The 25,543-nt window shown below is 43.4% G+C and overlaps 2 protein-coding genes across 3 annotated transcripts; both read left to right on the top strand.

Annotated features, from left to right (window-relative positions):
- Positions 1-344: 344 nt before the first annotated feature.
- On the top strand, positions 345-9,577 carry ice1 (KIAA0947-like (H. sapiens)). The gene is made up of 20 exons (XM_061819631.1): positions 345-588; positions 702-760; positions 918-1,029; positions 1,899-1,975; positions 2,057-2,094; positions 2,182-2,264; positions 2,342-2,418; positions 2,503-2,540; positions 2,641-2,723; positions 2,808-2,844; positions 2,946-3,002; positions 3,097-3,180; positions 3,254-3,564; positions 3,666-5,990; positions 6,498-6,660; positions 6,801-6,961; positions 7,167-7,357; positions 8,321-8,421; positions 8,527-8,625; positions 8,736-9,577. Exons 1-20 carry the CDS (start codon positions 499-501, stop codon positions 8,915-8,917), a joined length of 4,368 nt encoding a protein of 1,455 aa, XP_061675615.1. The 5' UTR covers positions 345-498; the 3' UTR covers positions 8,918-9,577.
- A 1,240-nt stretch (positions 9,578-10,817) lies between these two features.
- Positions 10,818-23,673, top strand: LOC133500652 (terminal nucleotidyltransferase 4A-like). Of its 2 annotated transcripts, XR_009795008.1 has the most exons (14): positions 10,818-11,900; positions 13,605-13,728; positions 15,398-15,444; positions 15,835-15,955; positions 16,064-16,171; positions 16,557-16,685; positions 19,717-19,927; positions 20,056-20,182; positions 20,273-20,376; positions 20,649-20,848; positions 21,034-21,153; positions 22,368-22,809; positions 22,911-22,955; positions 23,023-23,673. XR_009795008.1 is itself a non-coding variant. In XM_061819632.1 (13 exons), exons 1-12 carry the CDS (start codon positions 11,161-11,163, stop codon positions 22,779-22,781), a joined length of 2,445 nt encoding a protein of 814 aa, XP_061675616.1. In that variant the 5' UTR covers positions 10,818-11,160; the 3' UTR covers positions 22,782-22,809; positions 22,911-23,673. The 2 variants fall into 2 exon arrangements, 1 of the variants encoding a protein (XP_061675616.1); XM_061819632.1 differs by having other exon boundaries at positions 22,911-23,673.
- The last annotated feature ends 1,870 nt before the right edge of the window (positions 23,674-25,543 follow it).

Here is a 25,543-nt window from a genome sequence, read left to right as displayed (position 1 = left end):
TGTAAATGGGTTATGCATATTTATGTCACAAATACATTTAAGTCAATAGAATTTACCAAATCAAGAGAAATCATAATACTTTGCCAATGCTGTAATAATCAGCAGCTTTGTATTAAAAAAATGAACGCTTCTTCTGTTGTTGTAGGTCATAAGAATTGCCTGAGAAAAAAAAAACATTATTTTTCCCATAAAATCTAAGAAAGGACGTAAGAAAACAAAAACAAATGACCCAAGTTTGATTTAAATTTATTACGATATTTGCATTAGAATCAAATTTATTCATGGTTTATACTTGAAAGAAGTGATGATATTATTATGCAGGCATTCCCGGAAGTGTCCCCAGATAGGTCCTGACTAGGGTCCTTGACAACGTGGAAGATGCGAAATGTGTTTGTTTTGAACGTGCGCGTGTATCGTTTTTCGAGCTCCCACGGCATGACCACCCCTACGTGGAGAACGGGCTTTAGTTTTTAGGCTCATTGTTTGTTTGTTAATACCATGATGCCGGGGGACAACCAGCCCAAAACTGTGCCAATTGCCTCGGACGCGACCCCTGGGAACTGTCAGAATTGCTCCGTTTTACACCAGGTCTGACACACATAAAAGCCACAACCTTCATAGGCTCAATTTTGGTAACAAAGCAAATTAGGATTCATCCAAATAATTATGCCTGTGCGTGAATCTTTTGTCACTTTACACAGAGCTTAACGGAATACGTGTCATCGTTTTTGGCACTGAAACAGAAGATTACAGTTGCAGAGTGAGTATTGATCATTTGATTCATGTCAAAAAAAAATCTTCCCAAATGCAAAGTTGCATCGAAAACAATATAAACACAAGGTCACAATAACGAGCTGCTGTGTGTTAGTTGTACGTTCCCTATTAATTAATCGCAAATGTTCTCTTATCTTTTTCAGTGACACGATCACTTTGCGACAGCAACATGAAGAGCTTCAGAGTCGATTGTTTGCTTTGGAGAAAAGGACTGAGAATCACGAGGCTGTGCAAGCAGAGTTGGAAGAAAAAAAGGTAGAAGTCGTGTAGGATAAACGTTTTTATACTCTTGATTCTGATATTACTGTAATGCTAAAAAAAATGTGTTGATGTAATCAATGACAAATAGTCACTTTCCACAATATTGGCTTCCCTTAATAATCCAACTGTTTGAAACTTAGAAAGACAGAAATGTTGACTTTTAGCTGACGGCAACCAGTCACTGGTATTACATTATTTATTTTGACAGTTTTGTTCATAAATAAAGTGTCGCTACTCAAGTAGCCGCATGTCAACATGATTATTTGCTCATTTTAATTCTTCTCGCAAAGGGTCTGATTAAAAAGAAAATTATTTGAATTGGCAGTGGTAACAGCACTTGTGTACTTTAATGATTCCCAACCACAGCGCACACAACTGACATATCTGAAAACTAGAAGTTGACGAATGGAAAAGTACACTTATTTTCATCTATGTGTGTGACATATATTGATAGGTAAAACGTTTAAATGGCAGGAGGTGTAATAAAGCTGTGCTTCTACTAGTTGTATTCATACAACTGACTGCCCTGTCTTTGACAAAACAGGGCTGCATTTTATACTGAAGAAGTTGAGACTATAACATCACTATTTCATCATATTTATTATTATTTATTTATTTATTCTTTTTGTGACATTTTTGTTTGGTGGTGTGCAGTGAGCTTTTTCTATTGTAAAGTAGTGCCTTGGCGCAATCAGTCTTGGGAAACGCTGGTTTTACTGTGACACTTGTGTCAGTTAACATCTGTGTGTGTGTCATACAAATTCACTTTGACATATATATTAGAATTAATTTTACTTTGGTTGCAAGATGTCTTGCCCTTGCCCGAAATGTCCGACTATATTTTCCAACTTGAACGATTGCAGCGGATTCTCCGGGATTACGGTCAGATCACTGAAGAGTTTGAAAAGTTGAAGCATGAAAACGGTGTTACGCTGGCTGAGTAAGTTGTCCTTCTAACAACAACCGTGCCATTTATATGATTATGTTTTAATGATAATTTTCCTTTGCTTATTACCCTTAGGAATGGGAAGCTGGAACAACAACTAAAGGGCATCAAAGGTCATTTGAAATTTCACCTCTTTATGATGAACAGTGTGTAAATATGTTCCATTTCAAACTTTTTTTGCGTGTCTTTAAAACGTTTAGAACTCATGGAAGCTCTGTCCCTTGAGAATGCGCAACTGAAACGGGAAAGGGCTGCGTTCGAAAATGATTTGCTGACCGCACAAGTAAGTAGAAGTGCGCTCTGAAAACTTTTGCTGCCCTCTGCTGTCGACCTGCACATAACGTGAAATTTCCGCCGCAGATATCTTTAAAGAAATCTCAAGAAAATGCAGATAAAGTAGAAAAATTGATGGAGGAACAAGAAAGAATATCGAGCATGTAAGGAGTTGGAACTTTTACGAAATCAATATTTTTTATTTGCCTTTATGTTGCTTGAGCTAACACATTTTTGTCCATCAACAGGAAAGAAAAATTGGCAAATAAAGTGACACTGATGGAAGGTATCTAAAATACTTCCAAGTAACCATGTATAAAGACAAAATGATTAATATTCAATAAATTTGATGTATCAATATGTTTTTTTTTTTTTTCCACTTTCAGAATCCGTTTCTGAAAGGAATAATCAAATTTCACTGCTAAGTAAGGAGAAGATGGTGCTGGAGAAAAACATTTTTGACCTCCAGGTGAGGTACAACAAGTGAGTTATACAGGTGGAATGTAACCGACCTCATTCACTGAAATGTTTTTTTTTTTTTTTGTATGCACAGGGAAGACTGATAAAACTGGAGAGAGAAAGAAACAAAGGTAAAAATACTCTATAATCTTGAACGCTGCAATTTAAATGCATGTAGAAGGAGTGAACGATGCAGAGCCACTGCAAACTAGCCTGATTTTTCTCCCCGCAGAATATAAGAGTATAGCAATTCAGGCAAGACCATCTGGAGAACATAAAGTTGACAAAGGTGCGCTGATGATATCAATTGCTGTCCAAATGGTTGGAACTCACATTAACCTGACACAAGATTTAAAAGCTTCCTGTCGGCACCGTTTTTACAGAAAAGGTTCGGATACTTTTGGAGCAGTTGTGGGCTTGCGTGGAACCGAAAGACCAGCAGGGAACCAACGCCTTGCTTTTACAGGGTGAGGGCTCGTCGGGACACTCGCGTATCGAGCTTCCGGCGATTGTCACAATTCTGTTTTCTTGTCATTTCAGATCCCAAATCTCCACAAAGGAACTGCATTCCACAGGGTGCTAAATCCCGGACTCCTTTCCATCAGAATGGTGATATTCAAAGATCCCCCACCCAGATAAATGCACAGTTGAAAACGTCCCCACGTGCACACAAAATTAAGAAACAAGCATCTCAGCTAATACAGAAAGAGGAAAAATCCCGTCCAACGAACAATAATCACGTGACCAAAGACGTCAAACCAAAGGAGTTTGTCCCTGACACTCCCAACATGGACGAAATATTGAAATTGTTCAAGCCGCTGCCTCCCTGTCTATCACCACTATTGGAGTCTGTAAGAGTTTATACAATTATTAAATCATAACAATTGCACAAAAAAAGGCAGGTTACGCTTTCTTGGTCATCAATCATTCACGTGTTTTGTCCTTCATTCAGGAGAACGAAACGGAGTCTGTGGAGACCGGGGACAGAGAAGCAGTGCGAGTTGGTGCTCCTGGTAATCCCGGTCCTGGTGAAAAGGAGTTTCAGGACACTAGAACAAAGTCACCCCTTTCTCCAAAACCTTTGTCGACGACGTTTGCGGAAAGTGATGGATTGTATAACGTCGCAACTCATGAAATGGAATGCACCACGAACATACACGGATCAAGTGTCACCACAGAGCTAGAGAATGAAAGACCCAGCCCGAATGCTGACGAAATGCAGATTGAGGAGAAAACTCTGGAGCCGTTAGTATCATTTTCCGTTTCAGCTGAGGAATCTCCAGCAAGTACTGTTGAAACGGAGCTGTGCTGTACACAACCTCGTTCCAGTTGCGCTGCCACAAACGTACAAGAAACCGACAGCTGTAATCTTACAGATTCACAGGAACGAGCTCAAGGAGAGCCGATCAAAGACGAGTCTGCGTGTCCAGAGAGAGATTTGAACAAAATGTCCTCTGGCAAAATCCGAGACACTCTTTGTGGGAAATCTCCCAAAGCTAAGGTCAGTGAGGAGGTATTGGATGCACACTCATTTACGTCCTCAACTTGCATCAACTCTGTACTGGGCAAAGACAATTTAAATGGGCCACACGTCTCCAAAAAGAAAACCGACGATCAAGACTCGAGTTGTTTGGTGCAAGAAGCTCCAGATTTTGCAGCCCTAAATCTCCCAAATAATGCAGCGGACTCAGAAATGCAAGATGGTGACGTGGAAACATCAAGCTATGACTTTAATCGTAGCACCACCACTCCAGAAAGTGAAGACTTGAAAGAAAATAAGGGATTGCAAGCCCAGGAAACTGTAGAAGCTGAAAGAACACCTCCCCGATCAGACCCGAGTAGAATTCTACCTCCCGTGTCTACGATTAATGTTGCAGATGAAACCGTTGCTGACCAGATCGCTTGTGTTACAACAGCTCCACAGAACGATCTTCAGAATGACACGTTGAACGAAGAAAAATCTCCTTCGGACAAATGTAAATCTTTGAAAGAAAATAGCTGTTTGCTATCCAGTCATTTGAGTCATTCTTGCTCATTACCCAATGTGAGCACAAATGTATCAGAAAACCAAACAAAAGAAGAAGAAAGGTATCTTGGAAGGAACAGCAAACACCTTTTAATGAACAAAACACAGAAGGTTCTTCAGAACAAAGGTCTTGTAGAAGGTAGTCTTATCAAAGACTTGGCTCATGACAAAGCTTGTGACGTGCCGACAGTCACCGCTGTCGAACGTGTTCTACACGGGAGTGGGCAAGGTCAATCGGAGACTTCTGTTGAAGTACTCGAGGACCAGAACCCTGATCTCATCATGAGCGGCGTATCCACAGCTATCCCGGCGACAAGTGAAACTGCAGGACCCATTCAACCGTTGGAGTCCATAAGCAAAGTTCGCACTGAAATGGGTTCGCCGCTCCCTCCGCTCATCACTCCTGTGAAGACGCCTCCGAAATCCGGAAAAGCCATCAATCCAAGGCACGCCATCGGAAAGCTCTCCTTTCCCTCCCCAATGGATAGACTGGCCTCTCCTTGCACTCAAGTCCAGACCCCCGTGACTCCCAACAGTCAGACCGTTTGTTCGTCTTCAACTCCAAACGGAGTCCCGTCGTCACCTCTTCAATTTGGCTCCGCCACCCCAAAACACGCCGTGCCCGTCCCAGGTCGCCTGCCCACTGCCGTAAACTCCTCGCCGGCCACAGCCTCTTGTCCATCTCAGGAAAACTCAATGAAGATTCTGGACGACATGTACCCAGAACTGTCCGCACGCGCCCGCACTTTGAGCATTCTTAGAGGGAACCTTAGCATCAGTTCTTCAGAAAACGGAGCCTCGCCCCCAAGGACTGACAGTCAGGTGTCCAGCTTTACGACAGTCACTTCCACCGGAACCGCCTTCGCCAAGACGACCGAGACGAGAGGAGAAAAACGACCCGCCCCGGAGTCTCCTCCGCCTAAAAACAGCAAACATCTCAGATTAGAGGAGCGCTCCGCAGGTGTCAGCCAAACGTGCCCTGGGTCCTTGACAAACAGTGACAAGGATTCAGCATGGCTTCAGACGCCGGAGGTCAAACCGATGGAAAGCGAGGACATGGTTGTCTCAACGGAGACGGAAGGACCTGTGGAGGAAAACGACGTGGGCCGCCTTTTGGAGAGGATCGAGCACCAGGCCTTCGACGTGTTGCCTGTGATCCAGAGCCACATCCATGTTGGGAACCTGCCCAAAGAGCCTGTGCTGAGGGACGAGGAGAAAGAAGTCATTTCAAAGGTTTTTCACAGCAGCTTAGTAAGTATATTTATTCTATTATTGCTCTTGGGTTGGATCTATTTCATTCACTGGACTCTTGAAATTGTATATTTTTAAAACTTTGATTCATATGCTTACTGCTACCGTCACCAGTAACAATCCTTCAATTGTAAATGTGATTTTTCTCAAAACTGCATACATTTTTCCTGCTATTTTTAACCGCTTTTTATTAGAAGTCATTATTGAAGATGTTTTTCACATATTCAAGGTACAGCATTCGATATGATGTGAAGTCAAATTGTGACATTTTAGAGAAAGTTTTGACTTGTTTCAAAAGTTTCAGCATGATAAATGTCTTATTTTAAGAATCTTATCAAGTCAATTCATAATAGTTCCATAGGGCAGTTTTTTCCCCATTTATTTCATGGGCAAATGTCTTTTTTTTTTTTACGTACAAAAAAAGAAGAAAAGTGTATTTTTTTCCCCCCAGTATTGTGTGGCTGTGAACTGGTGTTTTGTTTTTGTTTTTTTTTTTTTCACCTGAAGGCAGATGAAATGACGTTGGCCATCTTGCACCAACTCAAAAGCGAAACGAGGGACATGTGTGGAAAATATGCGCAGGCCCTCTGCAGAGTTTACACGGCCATTTGTCGACAGAAAAGAGACTTTGAAAAGGCTCGCATCCTGGCGTACAGCTTGCTCATTGAAGGTTGGTCGTACTTTCATTTTGTGCACAATTGTAATTGTACATTGTAACTATAAAAAATAAATGACAAACATTTGGGCATGTTTGGCACCAACGGAACAATTGGATCCATGCATTTTAACGTCCTTTCTTTCCCGTCGCAGATTTTCCCAACGCTGCCAAGCTGATTTTGTTTATGGTGACAACATGGCGGAGTCTTTTGTCTCACGGCGGCCTTCTGTGCCAGGCCATCCACGCGGTCGCTAAACTTAAAGCACCGCACGATATCTCAAAGTGCCTCTCGGCATTCCTTGGATGGGAGAAGGTAGCGGGAGAAATTAAGGCAGAATTGCTGAGATGTATTTAAAAAAAAAAAAAAAAACTGACACCGTGCTGTAATACATACTTGTTTTCGATCGTCAAAGCATTGTTGTGTAGTTCTGTATTGGCTATTGAGGGAGTTTTGTAAATACATTTGAACTTGTTTCACGTCAAATTGATGAGGCCGAATCCGTCTTGTGTCCTTTCAGAGCCCGCCCTGCGATATTGACCGTCTGCTCTCAAGGACTTTATCAGCGATGCACTCGGGCCCGGAGGTTTCTTTCTTGAAACACAGTCGCTATGGCGATGACCTGGGGACGGCGGCTTGGGAGCAGGTCTTCGCTATGCATCTCCTCTGTGCACAAAAGTCCTGGAAGTGGAGCTATGACCATATCTTGAGGTATGCAACACGTAAATTCACCATTTTCAAGTTGTACTGCATCAACTGTATTTCTAGTGAAAGATTTGAAACGAGGATATTTGCACTTTGTTTCAGAAATGAATTAAATTCGAAATTTCCATTCAATCACATGAGAATCTCAATGTGGCCTCATTGACAGTTGCGGTGTGGGGAGATTATTGACACAAAACGTACCGTATTTTCCGCACTAAAAGCCTTTCATTTTCTCAAAACGCGACGGTGCGCCTTAGATATGAATCAATACTGAGCTTAATGGATGTATACGCAACCCCAGCCTCTACTGTAGCATCTATTCTATGCGCCTTATAATGCGGTGCGCCTTATATATGAAAAAAAATTGTTTTTTTTTAATTGGGCCATTCATTGTAGGTGAGCCTTATAATGCAGTGCGCTCTATAGTGTGGAAAATGTGGTCATAACTAAAGTAAATCAGTCTATAATGATTACTTATCCATTTTAGTGTGTATAATGTTCTCCGAGGGCCATATTACCATCCACCCATCCATTTTCTTAGACGCTCATCCTCACGAGGGTCGCGGGAGTGCTGGAGCCTATCCCAGCTCTCGACGGGCAGGAGGCGGGGCACACCCTGAACCGGTTGCCGGCCAATCGCAGGGCACTTAGAGACAAACAGCCGCACTCACAATCACACCTAGGGACAATTTTAGAGTGTCAAATTAATGTTGCATGTTTTTGGGATATGGGAGGAAACTGGAGAAAACACTCACAGGCACGGGGAGAGCATGCATACTCCACACAGGCGGGACCGGGATTGAACCCTTGACCTCAGAACTGTGAGGCCAACGCTTTCCAGCTTGGAATTTGTTTTCCTTTAATGCTGTGAAATATTTAGGACCCTTTTTTAAATGTTATTTCTTTATTATTATTCAGAATGGAGCAATATGTTTTAAATAATGTGCGTGTGTTTGTTTGGGGTACCAGTAAAGAGTTGTGGCCACTGATGAACACGTGGGTGTGTCAGCCCCGAGACCAGCAAGTTCCCATCGCCGATGTGACGGTGGCAAGCGTCCTCCGCCTAATTGGTTAGTTTTTGGGGTTTCTAAAAAAAAAAAAATTTACCATTTTTTTCCACCATCAACAAAAGGGCAATTAAGTGTTGTATTTTCTTCTTCTTCATTTTGAAACAGGGCTCCTTGGTCAGATGGGAATCAAAGAGAAGAACATTTCTTCTGTGTTAACTGTGGCCAAAGTGATCGGCGCCTTTGTTCGACAGAGCCAGAGTGAAGGTACGAAACATGAGAGCAAAAACCAAAAGGATCCAGATTCTTACCAAAGATCCCAACGAGCAAATAAATCATATCGTGATCCTAATTTCAAAATGTTCATTCTTGTTCAGGTGTACCGTGGGGGGTGCAGTTAGCGGCCGTGAACTGCATGTTTGACCTGTCACCGTGCGACCCCAAAGAAGCCCTGGACGCACTTGCGGGATGGCGAGGGGAGGCGTCACAAAGTGTCCCCTCGGGGGTCACAAGCTGCATTTTTCAGCTGGCCTCTATTTGCAGACAGGTCAAGAAATGATTTCTGATTACTTACAACTCCAGATCGGCAAGATTGATTTCAAATGATTAAGGGAGCGTAATCAATCATCTTACACTTCTCCAGTGTACGCATTATAATGTTGAATCTTTCATTAGCGCATGATAAAGGAGGGATGGATGGATGGAAGGAAGGAAGGAAGGAAGGAAGGAAGGAAGGAAGGATGGATGGATGGATGGATGGATGGATGGAGGGACGGAGGGAGGGAGGGAAGGAGGCCGTTTAAGGCACCAACAGACTCTGTAATGCTCTTGCTGGAGGAGTTTGAAAAGAGCCCGAACTTCAGATGATGTTCGGACTTGAGCCTGCTCTGCAGGTTGACTAACTTAAAACCTGTAAGAGCAGTTTCAAGACGTTTTACTCCCCTCTCCATCCCACGCGTGTTCTGTTGATTTCAGGTTTCCACTCAGACAAGAAAGTGAAGTGAGAGAAACTTTGTATTTTTTTTCTGATGGAATAATCTTAACTGTTCACAGCCATTAAGTTTTGCTAAGATAATATTTTAGATTTATGTGTGTCTGTGGTGGGCTTGGAAATGTGTCACGTACTTGTAAATTGTCTCTCTGAAAAAGCCCACCACAGTAAAGCCTGTACAGTTTCAGAGATTATTTATTTTTACAATTAAAAGTTCTATGCAACGTGTTTTGATGTCCTAAGACTCATGTATAAGGACATTGTTTAGTGCTCAGTGTTTACAGTAGGATTGTAATTACTATATGTAACACTAATTGACCCCCCCCCCACCACCACCACCACCACCACCCGACAAAAAATGCAGTTTTTAGCCTTACACTGTGTAGTCACGCTACTTTCTCTTGTACTAGTTGCTGCAGAGAAATTTAACCATAACCTAATCTGGTTTTCCAAGAAAATAAATCAACTTCCCATCATTTATCAACCAATTAGAGAAGGGAGATTTATAAGTTGGAAAATAAATTTAAAAATTCTGATTAAAAATAAAAGTGTTGCGGACAAATGTATCCTATTTATCCTATAATCCCCCAAAAAATGCAATCAAATTTTTGGGGCTTTTGAATAAACACCTTCATAGGTTCTAGTGAGGATGATGTGACGTATAATTCATTTATGTGGCTTTTACCGAACATAAAATGTTTTAAGTGGATCGCTGGACAACCGCTGAGCACATCGGCCTCACGCTTCCGGTGGACCGTGGTTCAAATCCCGGCCCGCCTTGTGTGGAGTTTTGATGCGCTCACTTTGTTCCAGGTACTCCAGTTTCCTCTCATATCCCAAAAATATGCAGGGTAGGTGAACTGAAGAGTTTAAATTGCACGTAGGTGTGAATTCAAGAGCCAATGCTTGGTTATAGACTGTATATGTGCCCTGAGATTTCTTGGGTGTACGCCACCTCTCGCCCAAATACAGCGGGAATAGGTGGGAGATGAATGCATGGATGATAAAAAGTGTGTTAGTTGATTCCACAATTGAGTTCCATTTATTGAAATTGATTTATTCATTTTCAAATGAATAAAGTGGCTTTTTATTCATATTGGGCTATGTAAGTAATTATTGTGATAGCCTTTTTTTTCTGGAAGCTTGCGTGCCATCAATTTAAAAAAAAAAAAAATCCTTAGATATGGGATGTATTAACGACTAAAAAAAAAAGAAAAAGTTTTAAGTGTAAATTTTTGATGGTAGACAGTTTCTGGGGTATTGCATTATAGAGTTTAAAGGTTTGGAGCGTACACGTAAAATGTTTCTGATGGACTACAGCGATCCTGAAAAATGTACTCGACACCTTTTCTGGATCAAAATTCCAAATGTTTGCTTGATATTAAATACAATTAGATTAAGTGGAATATTTTAGGGTAAATGTAAACAACTGCCGTCATCGAGGTGTTGCTTTAAAAAACGAAAATTCTCCACCGGTGGGGATTTTCCGGTGATTTATTTTGACTTCCGGTGAAGGCGCATGGCGGCGTCAAGGAGGCGTGTTCGAAGATTTAAATCCCCACGCATGCGCCGACGGCCGAGAGTGCTTGCTGGGTGCGCCATTTTTTTTTCCGCTGGCTTCCATGGAGGGAGCGGAGTCGGGCAGCCGATTTTGGGGAAAAGCACGCCAGTCTCCGGACATGAAGCACCACAAGGATAACGAGTAACGCCGAGCGGTAGGACACGCATTTGTTTGCTTGAGCGCCAAGTGTTCCGTTTCGCAATTTTGCCGTCGAGAGGTGGCGGCGGTCGCTCCCAAGTCCCGAGTCTTAATGGATCCCAGGAGCGCTTGGATCCAGCCTGAGCAGAAGGGACCTGCCAATTCGTTATGGATGCACATTTGGGAAACGTCTCAGGGTTTTGCCCCGAATTCCGCCGCCGAAAGCCACGCTCCGGGGTTCAAGGCCGTCTCCGCGGAGTCCCGCGGCGAATACCGTAAAAGCGCAGCGCCGCCGCTCGGTGCCGTGTTCGGGAAAGTGTCGAAGCGAGACGGCGGCGGAGAGAGGGGGAGCGCTCGGAGGAAGGGCTCCTTGTCGCCGTCGTCCTCCTCGCTCGACTCGGAGGCCGAGAGCTCGTCTCCGTCCGGCTCTTCTCTCCAGATAGACAATTTAAACGTGTCGGAGGAGGCGAGCAGGTTTTTACACTACGGCGAACACGAGCTGGACGACAGCGACGCGAGCCAGCGGCCGGCGCCGCCGCCTCCGCCTCCGCCCCCTGCTCCTCTTGCTCCCGCTCCCGCTGCCGCTCCGGATCCTCCGCCTCTGCCTCTCCACGCTGCTCCCCGACATTGTCGCAGCGGCGGCGGCGGCGGCACGCAGCAATCCGTCGGCCACACCCCCGCCAGGATGAAGAACCAACACGCGAGCAAGCAGCACCATTATTCCACGTCGGCCCGCAGGCGGTACCTGAACCGAGCCAACTCGTTCCACGGCGGCCTCCCGCAGCCGGCCCACAGCTGCGGCGACTCCTGCAGTCTGTGGAAGACGAGGCGCTACAGCCCGGGGGTCAACGGGTAAGGTCGCCGAAGGGGCCCTCAAAGTCGACATGCACTTGAGTAACTGACTTGCTTTCTTTCACAATTAGACCCATAAATTTTGTTTTTTGTGTTTTTTAAAGTTGATTTTAAGACCGTTCACACTAGTCTAGGAGGCTATTAACTGATCATCGTTTGGATCAGATTTTTGTTTTAAAATTCCACCTGCAGGGAGCTCCAAGGTTCAGCACAATCTCTTACAAAGGTCAATGAAAACTTTAACAAATAAATATTCTACAGTAGTTTTTCAAAGTTTCAATTTAACTGTAACGTTAATCTTCTACTTATTTTTTTTTTCTATCAAGTTCAAAGTGTTGTGAGTTGCCAAGGGGAAAATCTTCTTTTAAGTCACGACTGAATATTTGCATAAATAGTTCCCCAAAATTTCAAGATTTTAAACGCACTAGATTGCTTATCACCTGTTTTTTTTTTTTTTTAATGAGTCCGTTATTGATCAAAATGGCAGAGATCAGTTCTGATAAGTGGCTGAGCCAATAATCGTCCCTGTCAGTACTTTGTTTATTTTTGTTTTATATGGCCCAAATGTCTCATATCCATCTCAGTCAAATCTGAGCGTAGTTGAAGTTTGTTATAGTTTATGAATCTCACATGATTTTCACTGTCAAATGTATTAATTTAGTATGACACAGGTGTCCAAACTACAACCTGGCACCATTTGTGGGCCTCTGTCTAATTTTGATTGGCCCACAATCAAAATAACATTTGACATGGTCATGTCAAAATTGTGTTATGTGACTGTTGAAAACGTGACACCGACCTCCCGTTGCCCATGATAACAACTACCACTACTGATACATTAATTGTGTATAAATTGTTTCCTTGATGTGCAAAAAAATGTAAAGAATAATAAAATGGTAACATTTTGTCTACATTTCTACAACTCCGGTGATTAAACATGCTTCAGTTTCAGAAGTCAAAATAGTTTCAGGCGGCACGGGGTCTCTGGTGGTAAAGCGTCGGCCCCACAGTTCTGAGGTCCCGGGTTCGATCCCGGACCCGCCTGTGTGGCGTTTGCATGTTCCTCCCAAATCCCCAAAACATGCAAGATTAATTGGACACTCGAAATCGCCCCGTGGGTGTGAGTGTGTGTGTGTGTGTGTGTGTGTGCGTGTGTGTGTGTGCGTGTGACCTTTTTGTCTCTATGCCCTGCAATTGGATAGCAACCAGTTCAGGTGTACCCCGCCTCCTGCCCATTGACAGCTGGGATAGCCTCCAGCACTCCCTGCAACCCTTTTGAGGATAAGCGACTAAGAAAATGGATTTATGGAAACTTGTTTCGTCCACATTGTTCTCAATGTCGAGATCTTATTTGTCAACCTGTGACATTGAAGATGTGAACACAACTTTCAAGGTTGTCATCTTACTCCACTGCGCTCTTGCTTGAATTTAATGCAGGAATGGATATCATCTAGAGTTGGAAATCGTTACAGTGGCCCCAAAATTTTTACCCATCTGATGTATTGTATTGTACTGACTGTTGCATATATTTTGGCTACATTTTTGACAAAGTATTTGATTCTACAGTCCTGTGTGCAGCGATTAATTGAAATCTTCAATCTGCCGTAAAGTCAATGTCGTAGTATTTTATTTCAAACAAGTTAGAGCAATTTTAATTAGTTAGGTGGGCTGCGTAATGAGCTTGTTTCTTTGCGACCTTTTTAGTCTCCACGAAGAGATAGTTGACTTTTTCAACTTCATGTCACCGCGACCGGAGGAGGAGGCCATGAGAAGAAACGTCGTGAACAGAATCGAAAGCGTCATCAAGGAACTCTGGCCCACGGCTCGGGTGAGTGGAGGACGACGTTGCCCGGGCGACTCAAATGCAAACTTGCGCCGACGTCGGACCTCTGTATATGTTGAAAAATGATTATTGACCTTGTTTTCACAACCAAGTCAGTTGAGCACGTTTGATTCTTTATAACGATACGTGTTCTGAAAAGCTCATGTTTTAAGGGCCTTGATCAATGCCCTGAAGTTAAATTGTCCGTTAAAAATTTAATAATGTAACGTTATAACAAAACTGAGATGGTAATGCTTCATACGCAAGACACCTTTTTTTTTTTTTTTTTTTTTAAATGGGAAATAATTAATTCAATTTGAATTACTTTTCATTGTTTAATTCATGCACGGTTTATTGAGACTTTGATGCTCCGCTGTCAAGCCTGTTCAAGATCCCAATTTTTTTTTTTTTTTTTTTTTTTAACTTCTTTGAATTACATTCTAGTGTTTGTTTCACAGAAACTTTGTTTCAAATCCTTCTGTTTTAGAAGAGTATTTTCCTCAAAGCCCCTGTAAACTAAAAATTTATTGGAAATTTGACATACCGCAGAAATGAGTTTCGTTCACTGTCCAGTCAAGTTGATAAAATGTGAAAAATGAAGCTATTCCTTCAGTTGTCAGATGCTGTGGGTGTGTCTGCTGAATGCGGAGAAACTACTCACCACTAAGCTGTCAGTGAAATAATATTACGCTCTGGCAGATGACATCACACGCCCCAGCATTCGTTTTATGCGTTATCGCTCAATATCAACGTGATTTAAAATGTGCCGTATATTCAGAAGGCTTGAAGCTGACTCTTGCGCCATTCAACAGCGTCGTAAACAAAACTCGTCGGGTGAGGTTCGCGTCGCTATACGTGCTTTATGAGAACGATTGTAGCTCACACGATTGACGTTGAAAATTGAACCGTTCTTGTGAATTGGAGTCAAAGCACACAAGCCAACTTGGACTCATTTGTGACGACCAACCACAGTGGCCGATGATGATGATGACCGTGAGACGGGAGGATGAAGTCCAGGGAGGCTGATGCTTGGCTTCACTAGTCACAGATTATCCACGAATCCCTGTTGGCACTTGTACAAGTTGACAAAGATATCCGTTGGTAATACGGTCACTGCCGAGGCGGATTTTTCTGCTGCTCCTCGCAAATTCCATCGCGCGTTCTTAATTTTGGGGAAATTTAAATGGTGACTCCGAGCTGTTATGCCAATTGCGACACGCAGTGATGCCACACAGAAAAACGGTTCGAGCTCGAGCTCGGTCTTTGCATGTTTTCAGCAATGAACTCCGAATGTGTGTTTAGAAACAGATCTCTGAATTTGTTACATTTGATCTGCACCTCTTGAAGTCTGTTTTCATACCAATATCAACCAGTTTCAAGTTATGGTAGGGACAGAAAATAACGACAGGGTTCAGTGCAACCCAGCTGATATTGTGCTCATGAGCATGGTGAACCCCACCAGATCGCTTTGGTGCCCAAATGTCTCACTCTGCGTCTTGCTACTCCATTTAATAAGGCAACCCGCACGCTGTCAGTGCTGATAATAGAAATATCTTTTGCTTCTTTGGCTTGCAATTATCAATAAATGCGTTGCTTACGTGTTTTATTTCCCCCCACGTTCACATTGGTTGGTTTTGTCATGTTCAAATCGAATAAGGATTTTTGTGTTCTCTAGGTGGAGATATTTGGCAGCTTCAGCACGGGTCTCTATCTTCCAACCAGGTAGTTTTCATTTTTTTAAATCATTCATTTTCTGTCTGCAATGCTCGTGTTTTGAAAGTAAGGACAGAATTTGGGTATTATTGACGATCGGCAAAGTATCACCTCCCTGTCTGGGATGATATCGTTTCAACTAAGACTTTTTGTTTTGACTCAAGCTCAGTGACCGCTTGCCATTCAATCTGTTACCAAAGGTTTTGGTATTTAAAATGTGTCAAAGAATAGTTGGGATACAATTTGCACCCGCTTGTTCATTCCCAAGTCAGCTAATTCAAACTGAACAATAAACACAGAGCAACAGATGAAGGTTTTTGGCTTGGCGGTGCAACTTTTCTATTGTTAAACAAGTTCAAATGGGTCATGCTTTTATTTATTTATTTATTTTTTTTTAAGTGACATCGACCTGGTGGTGTTCGGGAAGTGGGACCACCCCCCGCTGCAGGAACTGGAGCAAGCACTGAAGAGACACAACGTGTCGGGGCCGTACCCCATTAAAGTCCTCGACAAAGCTTCCGTGCGTCGCTCTCATCTCGCTGGCATTTTGTTTGGTCGTCGGGTGCTTCATTTGTTTTCATTGCAATGTATGCTTGTCAATGATTCCTGCTGTCTGTTTGTCCCCCAGGTGCCCATCATCAAGCTCACGGACCACGAAACCGAGGTCAAAATTGACATCAGCTTTAATGTGGAGACTGCCGTCAAAGCAGCGCAGTTCATTAAGAGCTACCTGAAGGTAAGATTTCATACCGCCTAACGATGTCGGGCAGAACAGTGGGTGACTGGTTAGATGGTCTGCTTCAAATCCCGGCCCCGCCTGTGTGGAGTTTGCATGTTCTCCCGGTCCCTGCGAGGGTTTTCTCCGGGTACTCCAATTTCCTCGCCTATCCCAAAGACCTGCATTAATTGGAGACTCTAAATTGCGACTGTTGTTTGTTTCTACGTGCCCCGTCATCGGCGGGCAACCCATTCAGTGTGTACCCCACTTTCTGCCTGACAGGATAGGCTCCAGCACTCTTGTAGCCCTTGTGAGCATAAGCGGCTCAGATCATGGCTGGATGAGCAATGTCCATTCCAATTTGTCTTTTTTTTTTTTTTTTTTCTCGATGCATGTCTTTCAGAAATACACTGTTCTGCCACCTCTCATCTTCGTCCTGAAGCAGTTCCTACTCCAGAGGGATCTGAATGAAGTTTTTACTGGAGGCATCAGCTCGTACAGTCTTATACTGATGGCGATCAGTTTCCTACAGGTACACTTTGGTACACAAGAGCACAGCAGTTCTTCAAAGTGCAAAAACGGGAAAAAAAAGGAAAAAAAAAAAACAAATGTGGACGGATGGTTTGAATATCACTGTGAAGTTTTGTTGTCCTTGTGATTGAATTACTTGGCTTGCTTCTTTTCGCATTCCGAAAGTCAGGCATGCAAGACGAGCGGAATTCTCAAAAATTATCCATCGTGATTTGGATCTCAATAAGGCAGGCATAACCCAGTGAAGGGCCAGCTTGATGCAGAGTCTCGCTCTATCTAAAAGAACAACACGTTTCCTCTTAGACTTTTCAGCCCCTTGGTATCACGGTTAAAAATTCTCCGGCTTTTCGGTGGAATCGATAAAGTCTGACAAACTGAATTCCTTTGCAAAGTGTAAAAAGAAAAATGTGGGCAGTGGACTTTCTACTTTTCAGAGCAGGCATGGAGATTCTGAAGATTGGCGTGGAGATGCTTAATCACCGTTTTTTTTTTTTTTTTTTTGGGGGGGGGGAGGGGCTAGTGTGATTTGGTTGGAGTTTTTGTTTTCTATTAATAAACAAAATGCAGAATCTGCATCTCCTTTATGCCAGAACAGTTTTACTGTGTTACAGTGCAGTTTTTTTTAGTTTTCTCTGCGACATTTTTTTTCGCCCTTCTTAGCTGAAGTTCATTGATGATCAAAGTTGATCTGTCGTACAGAAAATAATTTCTAGAGGGGCGAGAAAGACGACAACAAAGCACTCGCTGTAGAGAGAATGAGAAAAGTAAATGATTCCGTATCTACAGCAAAGAAACGAAATATGGATGTTGCAAGCGTAGCGCTACACCCTGTGAACTATGGACAGGAGAAGAAGCTTACAAGACGAGGATCATGAACTTTGCTATCCAACTTAAATGTGGTGGGACTGACTGAGTGAAGTATAGAAGTCTAGAGAACGAGAATAGAAGTGGGATCGGTTAAATCCACTTCATTGCCCGTTACAGGGCTTTAACCTGCCCCCGAATTGTTGCACTTTCACCCTAAAATATAAATGTGAAACAGTCTGAGTACATTTTTCATCTACTCGTGTCTGTACGGCCAATAAAAACGCATAAAAAATAAAAACGTGGACAAATGAGTTGCTTTTACGGACTGTTTACATTGGCGACCAGCAAGAGGGGCTCGTTCATTGAAGATCCACAGTTTTGTCAGTAACTTGTAATTTCTTCAGCAAGCAGTCTGCTGCAAAGCATGTTTAAAAAAAAAAAAAAAAAAAGTCACTCATCTGAAACTTACACAAGCGCAGAGAGCTGTCTTATAACCGATCCATGTGAATTTATTCACCAGTGTAGCGCGTGTTACTACACTACGTGTCGTTTTATTTTCCAAGTCACGGCGTGTCACTTTTTATCGGACCACTTCTGGCGGTGCAACGTCACGTTAAGAGCATGCAGAAGCTTACCAAACATGACAGCAGCACGAAGCGAAAGCTCACAGTGCCTCTCGATCCCAAAGTGCTCCATCGCAAACGGGTTTTCTCTGGAGTGGGTGACATTGGAACGTTTGACCTTGAGAGCGTGAGTCTAGCTCGCAAAGAGGTTTTTGACAGAATATCACTGGACCAAAAAAAAAGTGCCCAAGTGACTCCACTTTCATCGGTGTCTACTTGAGAAAAAATATGAAGTTGCGCGTCTCCTATTAGTAACAATTACCCGCATGGTAGTGTACAGTATGCCAACATGTTCATCCAGTGGCCATAAGTTTCCCCACGTCCTGTCCTTGAGGCCACGCAGTTACCCGTGACCTAATTTCATTGTTGCCTCAACTTGAGTGACGAGTCAAACACTTTTTCTTTTTATGCTAGTGTTCCAAACATGCGTGGCTGTTCAACAACTTACCCTCCCTAAACAGAGTGCTGACATGTATCTGTCTCTTTTGGGGGTCAAACATGTCCAGATAACTTTTTTTTTTTTTTTTTTTTTAAAGGAGTAGTTATGACAGCAGGTTAATACAAATATATTTACTGTATTTTCCGGACTACACATCGCTCCAGAGTACAAGTCGCAACACCCATAAAATCCATAAAAACGAAGATAAAACAAATATATATAAGTCTCACTGGCCTATCAATCGAATTTTGGAGGAAATTTTTGGATAAAATCCAACACCAAGAACAGACATGTCATTTAAAATTTAAATGACAAACAATTTAAAATCGAAATAGAGGCAACGACAGGCTGGACGGTATGCTTGCGTTACGTGACGCAACTGAGAACGTGCTTGGTATGTTAACATAACATTAAGAGTTATTCTGATAGCTAAGGCGTAAATAACATATGAAGAAGTTTGCCAAAACTATCCGTCACTCCAAATGTACGGTAACTAAAATCCAGTGAAATCTTCATCATCGGTGTCAGTTCCAAACAAGTCCGCCAAAACCAGCGACAGACGACGCGCCGCTTCCTCTTCTACGTCGCTTGCGTCAAACTCATCGTCGGAGCCTATTCCAGGCTTTCTGAATCCTGACAGGATGGTTTTGGTGTCACGGAAGCCCAGACTTTGTCGAGCCATCCAATGATTTTTCCGGAAAGTTGCAATGGCAGATTCACCCGCAAGCTGTGCTCTCCATCCGCCCTCTTATGGTTGTCAGTGTGAAAATAATAGATAAGCGACTCAAAAAATGGGTGGATGGATGTAATAATGTGTTCATGATTTCACATACAAGTCGCTCTGGAGAATAAGTCACACACCCGGCCAAACTATGGAAAAAAAAAAAAAAAAAACACGGCTTATAGTCCGGAAAATACGGTACATTCACACACGAAAAAGGACCACATTAGCTATGATTGGGTGGCTTTTCATCGGCGTGTCATTTGACGGGTACAAGTGGGATCCATATCTAAGTGCACATGACCGTTGGGAATAAATTCTGCAGTTATTTTTAAAGACATCATCATCTCTTTGAGTGACTCTTCTTTTATTTTGCCCGCCATGGGATTTGTTTAGTCTCGTAGTTGTAGTCATTGAGTCCATTTTCTGTATTGCTGGTCAGCTGCACCCCCGCATTGACACGCGGCGCGCGAACATCAACTTGGGCATCCTCCTGATTGAGTTTTTCGAGCTGTACGGACGCGACTTCAACTACATGAAGATGGGCATCCGTGTGAACGGGGGCGCTTACCTGTCCAAAGAGGAGATGCTCAAAGCTATGGGGAACGGGAACAGGCCGTCTATGCTCTGCATAGAGGATCCAATACAGCCAGGTCAGGACTCGCCCGCCCTTATATTCACGTTTCACACGTTCCAAAGTACTCTGAACTTTGGTCACCTGTTAAGTGGCATTTTTTTCCTTCTCCCCTCGAGAGTTAATATGATTACTTATTGTTGATAGGTAACGATGTCGGCCGAAGCTCGTACGGAGTCTTGCAAGTGAAGCAAGTGTTTGACTTTGCTTACATGGTGTTGAGTCACGGTGTGTCTCCACTCGCTCGGGCTTACCCCAACAAAGAGTATGAAAGGTAGGAATACCCGCATGCGCATATTTAGTACGTGGCCAATGACGCAGTTTTGCCAATGATTAATATAATCGCTTTTTTTTTGTCTTTCAGTACTTTGGGTCGTATCATCAAAGTTTGCCCAGAGGTTCTTGCGTACAGAGACTGGACTATTAAGACATGGGGAGTCAAGCATTATTCCAACCAGGGGACTCATGGTGTGTTTTTGTTCATTTGAAGAATTCATGATTGGTCTCGTATGGAAGAAAAAAACCTTTGAATGAAGTTTGTGTGGTCTTTGCAATGCAAACGTTTTTTTTTTTTACAACATACTTGAAAAATGGTTTTATTTGGCTTCTGCTGTGAGTTGTACGGTCCCCGTGATGGCCACCCCAAAAAAGTTCTGCTGAGGATTTCAATTCCTGAGCAATTTACATTTGAATTCCGAGTCTAACGTAATCCTAGCCGGTGTTGTTTTGTCGGCTTCCAGATGTCGAGACGTGTGAGCAGGACCTCGCCAGACTGATGTTGGTGTCGTTGGAGGATCAGCGAGACACGGCCTCGCCCCTCAGCGCCGATTCGTCCTCGCCCTCCCCGGTCTTCCTCAACAGCCCCGAGCACCATTCTTCGTCGTCCTCCCCCAGATCAAACTCCTCCTCCTCCTCCTCCTCCTCCTCCGGGAGTGACATCGTAAGGCCAAACCATAGTTTTCTGAAACATTGACTACATCGGTTAATCATTACTGTGCAGGAGTTTAGAAAATGTCAGAGCACAGCTGCCACGGCCAATATTTTGTGGCCATTTTTTTTTTTTTTTTTTTTTTTTTTTTTTGCGCTCCCAACTCTCAAAAGTGAACATTTCACTGTTTCTTTTAGGAATCGGATCCTCCTCTCAGCACTAACGGAGTCCATCTCCAGTCCCTCAACCTGGCCTCGGTCCATTCGATAATGCAAATGGCTGCACATCCAGCAGGCTTTATCCACACCGCACCGCAGGTTGGTTTCACCACACCGTGACGATATCATAAAATCGCACAAACTTTGGTTAGAAACGGTTGCGGTGTGAAGGAATCCGTTGTATTCGGAACATCACGTGACCAAACCGACAGTGTCAAACAGCCCATCGTACTTCCTGTGTATGCTCTGCTAAACCAAACTTGTTGAAAAAAAATTCCTTTTATGGCTGTCGTCGTCAGACAAAATTTCGATGCGTCTAGAGCAGGGTTGCTCAGTGCGTCAGGCAGTTTCGGTCGATCGCGATGGCGCGCAGAGGGAAAAAAAATAAAAAGACATCAGCCGTGTGTTTTTTTTTTTTTTTTTTTTTTTTTTTTTTTTATTTTTATTTTTATTTTAACTTTAGCTCACCGCACATGTGCAAACGACGACAGTACAGGAAAACACCCTGTCAGTGAGTTCCCCCCCCCTATTTTAAGCTCTCTTATGAAATCTTAACAAACACGAGTATGGATGCTGCAGTAAAGACGACAAAAACATATCACTTCCATACGGAATGGAAGGCGGACAAGTTTTTAACGATGTCGTTTTCAAAGCCTCATCTACCAGTGGAGTGAAATGTGTCGCGGTATTTTTCGAACAGTTTATGGAAAATACGACGCCGACATTCCGCCGAAAAGCAAGCTGAGAATGAGAAAAATGAACAAACTAAAATCCATATTGGCCGCACACATCGGAGATTGTGAGTGTTTCTCGCTGCAGTTTGGACGGTTCCACCGACGCGAGTGGCGCTGCCCAGGTGTGCATTTTCATCCGTACGGTGTCTAGTGATCATCCTGAACTCAGATAGATGCAAAAAATGTTTAGTTATGTTGTGTAATATTGACTCATGCGGTTATGCAACAAAGAATCCTCAATATACTTTAAAATAAATATGTTTTGCATTTTTGTAGCGGGTAGATCGTTGTCATTCTGGTCAATCTATTTCATCATTGGTCATTCTTAAAAAAGAAAAAAAAAAAAAATCCCTACCCACACGTCGATCGCAAAAGAGGCTGGATGCTTGAGAAGTAGATCTTGGGGTAAAAAAAAAAAAAAAAAAGTCTGGGCACCCCTGAGCTAGAGCATATCATTCATTTGTGCAAATTTAATGTTAAAGCAAACATAGCCTAAACATTGTCATCGTTATGGGCTCTGTGGTGACAGTTTCAAAAACAAAACTAACCACGTTGTCTCCATCCCTCCCTGTTTGCCAGTTCTACCATAAGAACCTGCCGTCAGTCAGCCTGGTGCACCGGCACATGGCGCAAGCCGCAGTCTCCCTGCAGTCCAACTCCACAAGCCCTCTCCCCAGCCCCCTCCACCAACTCCACCAACCCCGGATGGGGGGGCAGCACCAGCACACCTACGCCGTTCCGCTCGAGTCCCAGGGCTCCTTCGAGGCCCACAATTTCGGCTTCAAGCACAGCCAAAGCAGCAGCCTCCGTGGCCAAAGTCGCTCCCAAGGTAGTTTCAGTCCCCAACGGCGGTTTGTTCCTCAGGGCCACAACGCGGAACCGGGTTTGAGGAACCAGCAGCAGCAGCAGCAGCAGCAGCAGCAGCAGTACAACTGCAACACCTGGCGACGCAGGAAGAGGGAAAATCTCCCAGCTCTGAATCAGAGCAGATGAAGGACCGAAGAAGCACTGATTAATTGACGTATTGCTTTTAAAGCCCTTCTTCCTCTTATCACTACAAACTGTCAGTTGGATAAGCGAGACACTTTTTTTTTTTTTTCTTCCCCCCCCCCCCCCCCCCAGGAACTTGCACTGGACGTCAATTCCGATCGTCTTCAATTGTTTCAAGTGAGCAGTACTCAATTTCTGCTAACGTTCTGCCGGCGCGAAGCACTGACCCCCCCGACTCTGGCAGGTGAAGGACGGCGGTCTTAACTGTACTTGAAGAGCCTCAAAAAAAACGTTTGGCCTTTTGGAAAGACTCCCTCCGGACCGGAAGGGCGCCAGAGTTGAGTCGAGAGCCCTGACGCGGTCCTCACCAGCGTCCCTTCCGTGAAAGCAAAGTCATGTGCCATAAGTAGCCAACGGGTTCGTTAAGCCTTACCCTCGGTCCTTCTCACTTTTAACTCCCGCTGGGACCTTTTGGATCTGTTCTTCGGTTGTTTTGCTCTTGACTAATTTCTTACTCTCAACGCGCGTCGTTCTCACATCTCGGACTTTTGAGTCTCTTTGGACTGAAGCGACGCACTACCTTCCTTTCGAGCTATGCAGCACAACGCTGACTCAACGTTTCGGGTGTGACGGCACAAAAAAAAAAAAAACTGACCTTCTCAAGTGCTTAAACTGTGATGACTCGTTTGAATGTACCGAGTGGTGTTTGTGTGTGTTGGAACTGACGTTCGCTCGTGTTTGTCACTGAGGGATTTCTTTTTTTTTTTTTTTTTTTTTTTTTTTTTTTTTTTTCGTTCACATTGGCACTTTAATTTCGTTGCATTCATGTGCAATAGTACATTTTTTTTAATTTAATTTATTCACGTTTTAGTTTTCATTTTAGCATTTTGATCTCCCCCCAACACTGACCTTTTTTTTTTTTTTTTTTTTTTTTTTTTTTTCCCCCCCTCAAGTCCTCATTGGCCTGTGCAATATCCTGATTTTTGAGGGCCTTGAATGAATGCGGGATGCTGTGGTATGTCGACATGAGATGTGCAAAACAAAGCTCACGACAGTTGCGGTTTTATCCACGTGACATTCAAACCGCTTGGAATTTTGCAAATAGTGTATCAAACCCCTAGTTCTAATTTTAAAGCTGTCACTATTTGTTTTATTTTGGAGTCTTTTCCTTGAACGGGATACTTTGGGAATATTTTTTTTTTTTGCCATTTTCAAAAATTGTATTAAGTATTTGGTGCTACTTCTAACCAGCAAAGTGCCCCCCCCCCCCGCCCCCCGCCCCCTGCCTTTATCTGCTTTAAGTCTGTGAAAGCAAAAGGTCCGCTGCTGCTTACTCGAAAGACCCAATTCCCCCGCATACATAGCCAGAACTTTCGTTCAGAGTCGCGCGAGACGTGCTGCGTATTCATTAAGACGTCGTCACGAAGCATCACACGTTGCTCGACTCCCATCAATTTATCGTCTCCCTTTTCTGCACGTTCGAACCTAAAAAATTGAAAAGGAATCCATATGATGGGTCGGGTATGCGATGTGACTCGCGGAAGTTTGGTGAAACCTTTAAAATCCAGCCAAGTTGTTTTCAGCATCCTGAGTACCAAACTGATGTGATATACTGAAAATATATATATATAAATATATATTTTTTTGTTTTTCTTTTCAGTGCAGCTTTTCGTTAAGCTATCCAAGATAATCAGCGAGCGTTTACGTCTTTATACGCCAAAACCAATCCCCCATCTTATATCTGTAATTAAGGATGTGTAAATGAAGTATAGATGTTTTTTTTTTTTTTTTTTTTTTTTTTTTTTTAAGTCTTAAGTTTTCTATTTTTTTAAATAAACATTTTAAACACCACGTTTGTGATTGTGTTTTAGTATCTTTTGCATTTAGGTACTCCAAAAAAAGGTTGTAATCTACAGCACTAATCCAGTCTACATTGGACCATAATGTGACACAAGGAACAGCAGCAAGAGAATGAAAAGTGCTCAGTTTGTTCAGAATAGCGCAAGTATTGTGCTATTTTGTTTTCCTCAACTTTTCCCCACAGTTTCCCTCATCTCCAAATACTTTTTCCAGCTCCACCCGGGCAGCTGAGAGACGCTCGTCCCAGCAGAACTTTCGAGATCTACCTCCAGGTCGCTTGAAAAAGGTCTTGAGTCCAAGACACCCATCCATTTTCTTTGCCGCTTATCCTCACGAGGGCCGCGGGGCGTGCTGGAGCCTATGCCAGCTGTCAACGGGCAGGAGGCAGGGTACACCCTGGACTGGTTGCCAGCCAATCGCAGGTACGTAGAGACAAACGGCGGCACTCACAATCACGCCTCGGAGCAATTTAAAGTGTCTAGTCAATGTTGCATGTTTTTGGGACGTGGCAGGAAAGCCACGCAGGCGGGGCCGGGATCGGTCCCGGGTGCTCAGGACAGTGAGGCCAACGTTTGACCAGGTGCTCCACCGTGCTGCCCCAAGACACCCGGTTGAGGAATTTCCTGTATGTATCATGGTCCTCGTCCTTTCCGTTGCCAATCCAAGTCCTTGGCTGAACGTAAACTGGCTCATTGAGATGTTTGGCTGCTCACCAAAACCCAACAGAACTTACAGGTACGGCTCAACACTTTACCATATTGTAGACACGTTTATTTCACGACTCCAATTCATCTTTTCATCGGGGGAAATTCCAGCCTGCTTTCAATTTTAACAATTTAAAATTTCCAGTTTGTATTGTATTCTAGTTTCTATCGATGACTTGGATTTTCATTGACTGCACTGTC

Source organism: Syngnathoides biaculeatus, chromosome 5, assembly GCF_019802595.1.
Source record: "Syngnathoides biaculeatus isolate LvHL_M chromosome 5, ASM1980259v1, whole genome shotgun sequence".
Taxonomy (NCBI): domain Eukaryota; kingdom Metazoa; phylum Chordata; class Actinopteri; order Syngnathiformes; family Syngnathidae; genus Syngnathoides; species Syngnathoides biaculeatus.
This window is presented reverse-complemented; position numbering and strand designations above follow the sequence as displayed.

Excerpts from the sequence above, each read along its gene's own strand:
- ice1 (XM_061819631.1), top strand. The coding sequence starts at position 499 with ATGATGCCGGGGGACAACCAGCCCAAAACTGTGCCAATTGCCTCGGAC. Across the intron at positions 3,181-3,253 it reads CAACGCCTTGCTTTTACAGG|ATCCCAAATCTCCACAAAGG; the intron begins GTGAGGGCTCGT and ends TTGTCATTTCAG. Across the intron at positions 5,991-6,497 it reads AGGTTTTTCACAGCAGCTTA|GCAGATGAAATGACGTTGGC; the intron begins GTAAGTATATTT and ends TTTCACCTGAAG.
- LOC133500652 (XM_061819632.1), top strand. The coding sequence starts at position 11,161 with ATGGATCCCAGGAGCGCTTGGATCCAGCCTGAGCAGAAGGGACCTGCC. Across the intron at positions 19,928-20,055 it reads AGAGGATCCAATACAGCCAG|GTAACGATGTCGGCCGAAGC; the intron begins GTCAGGACTCGC and ends TATTGTTGATAG. Across the intron at positions 20,183-20,272 it reads CCCAACAAAGAGTATGAAAG|TACTTTGGGTCGTATCATCA; the intron begins GTAGGAATACCC and ends TTTGTCTTTCAG.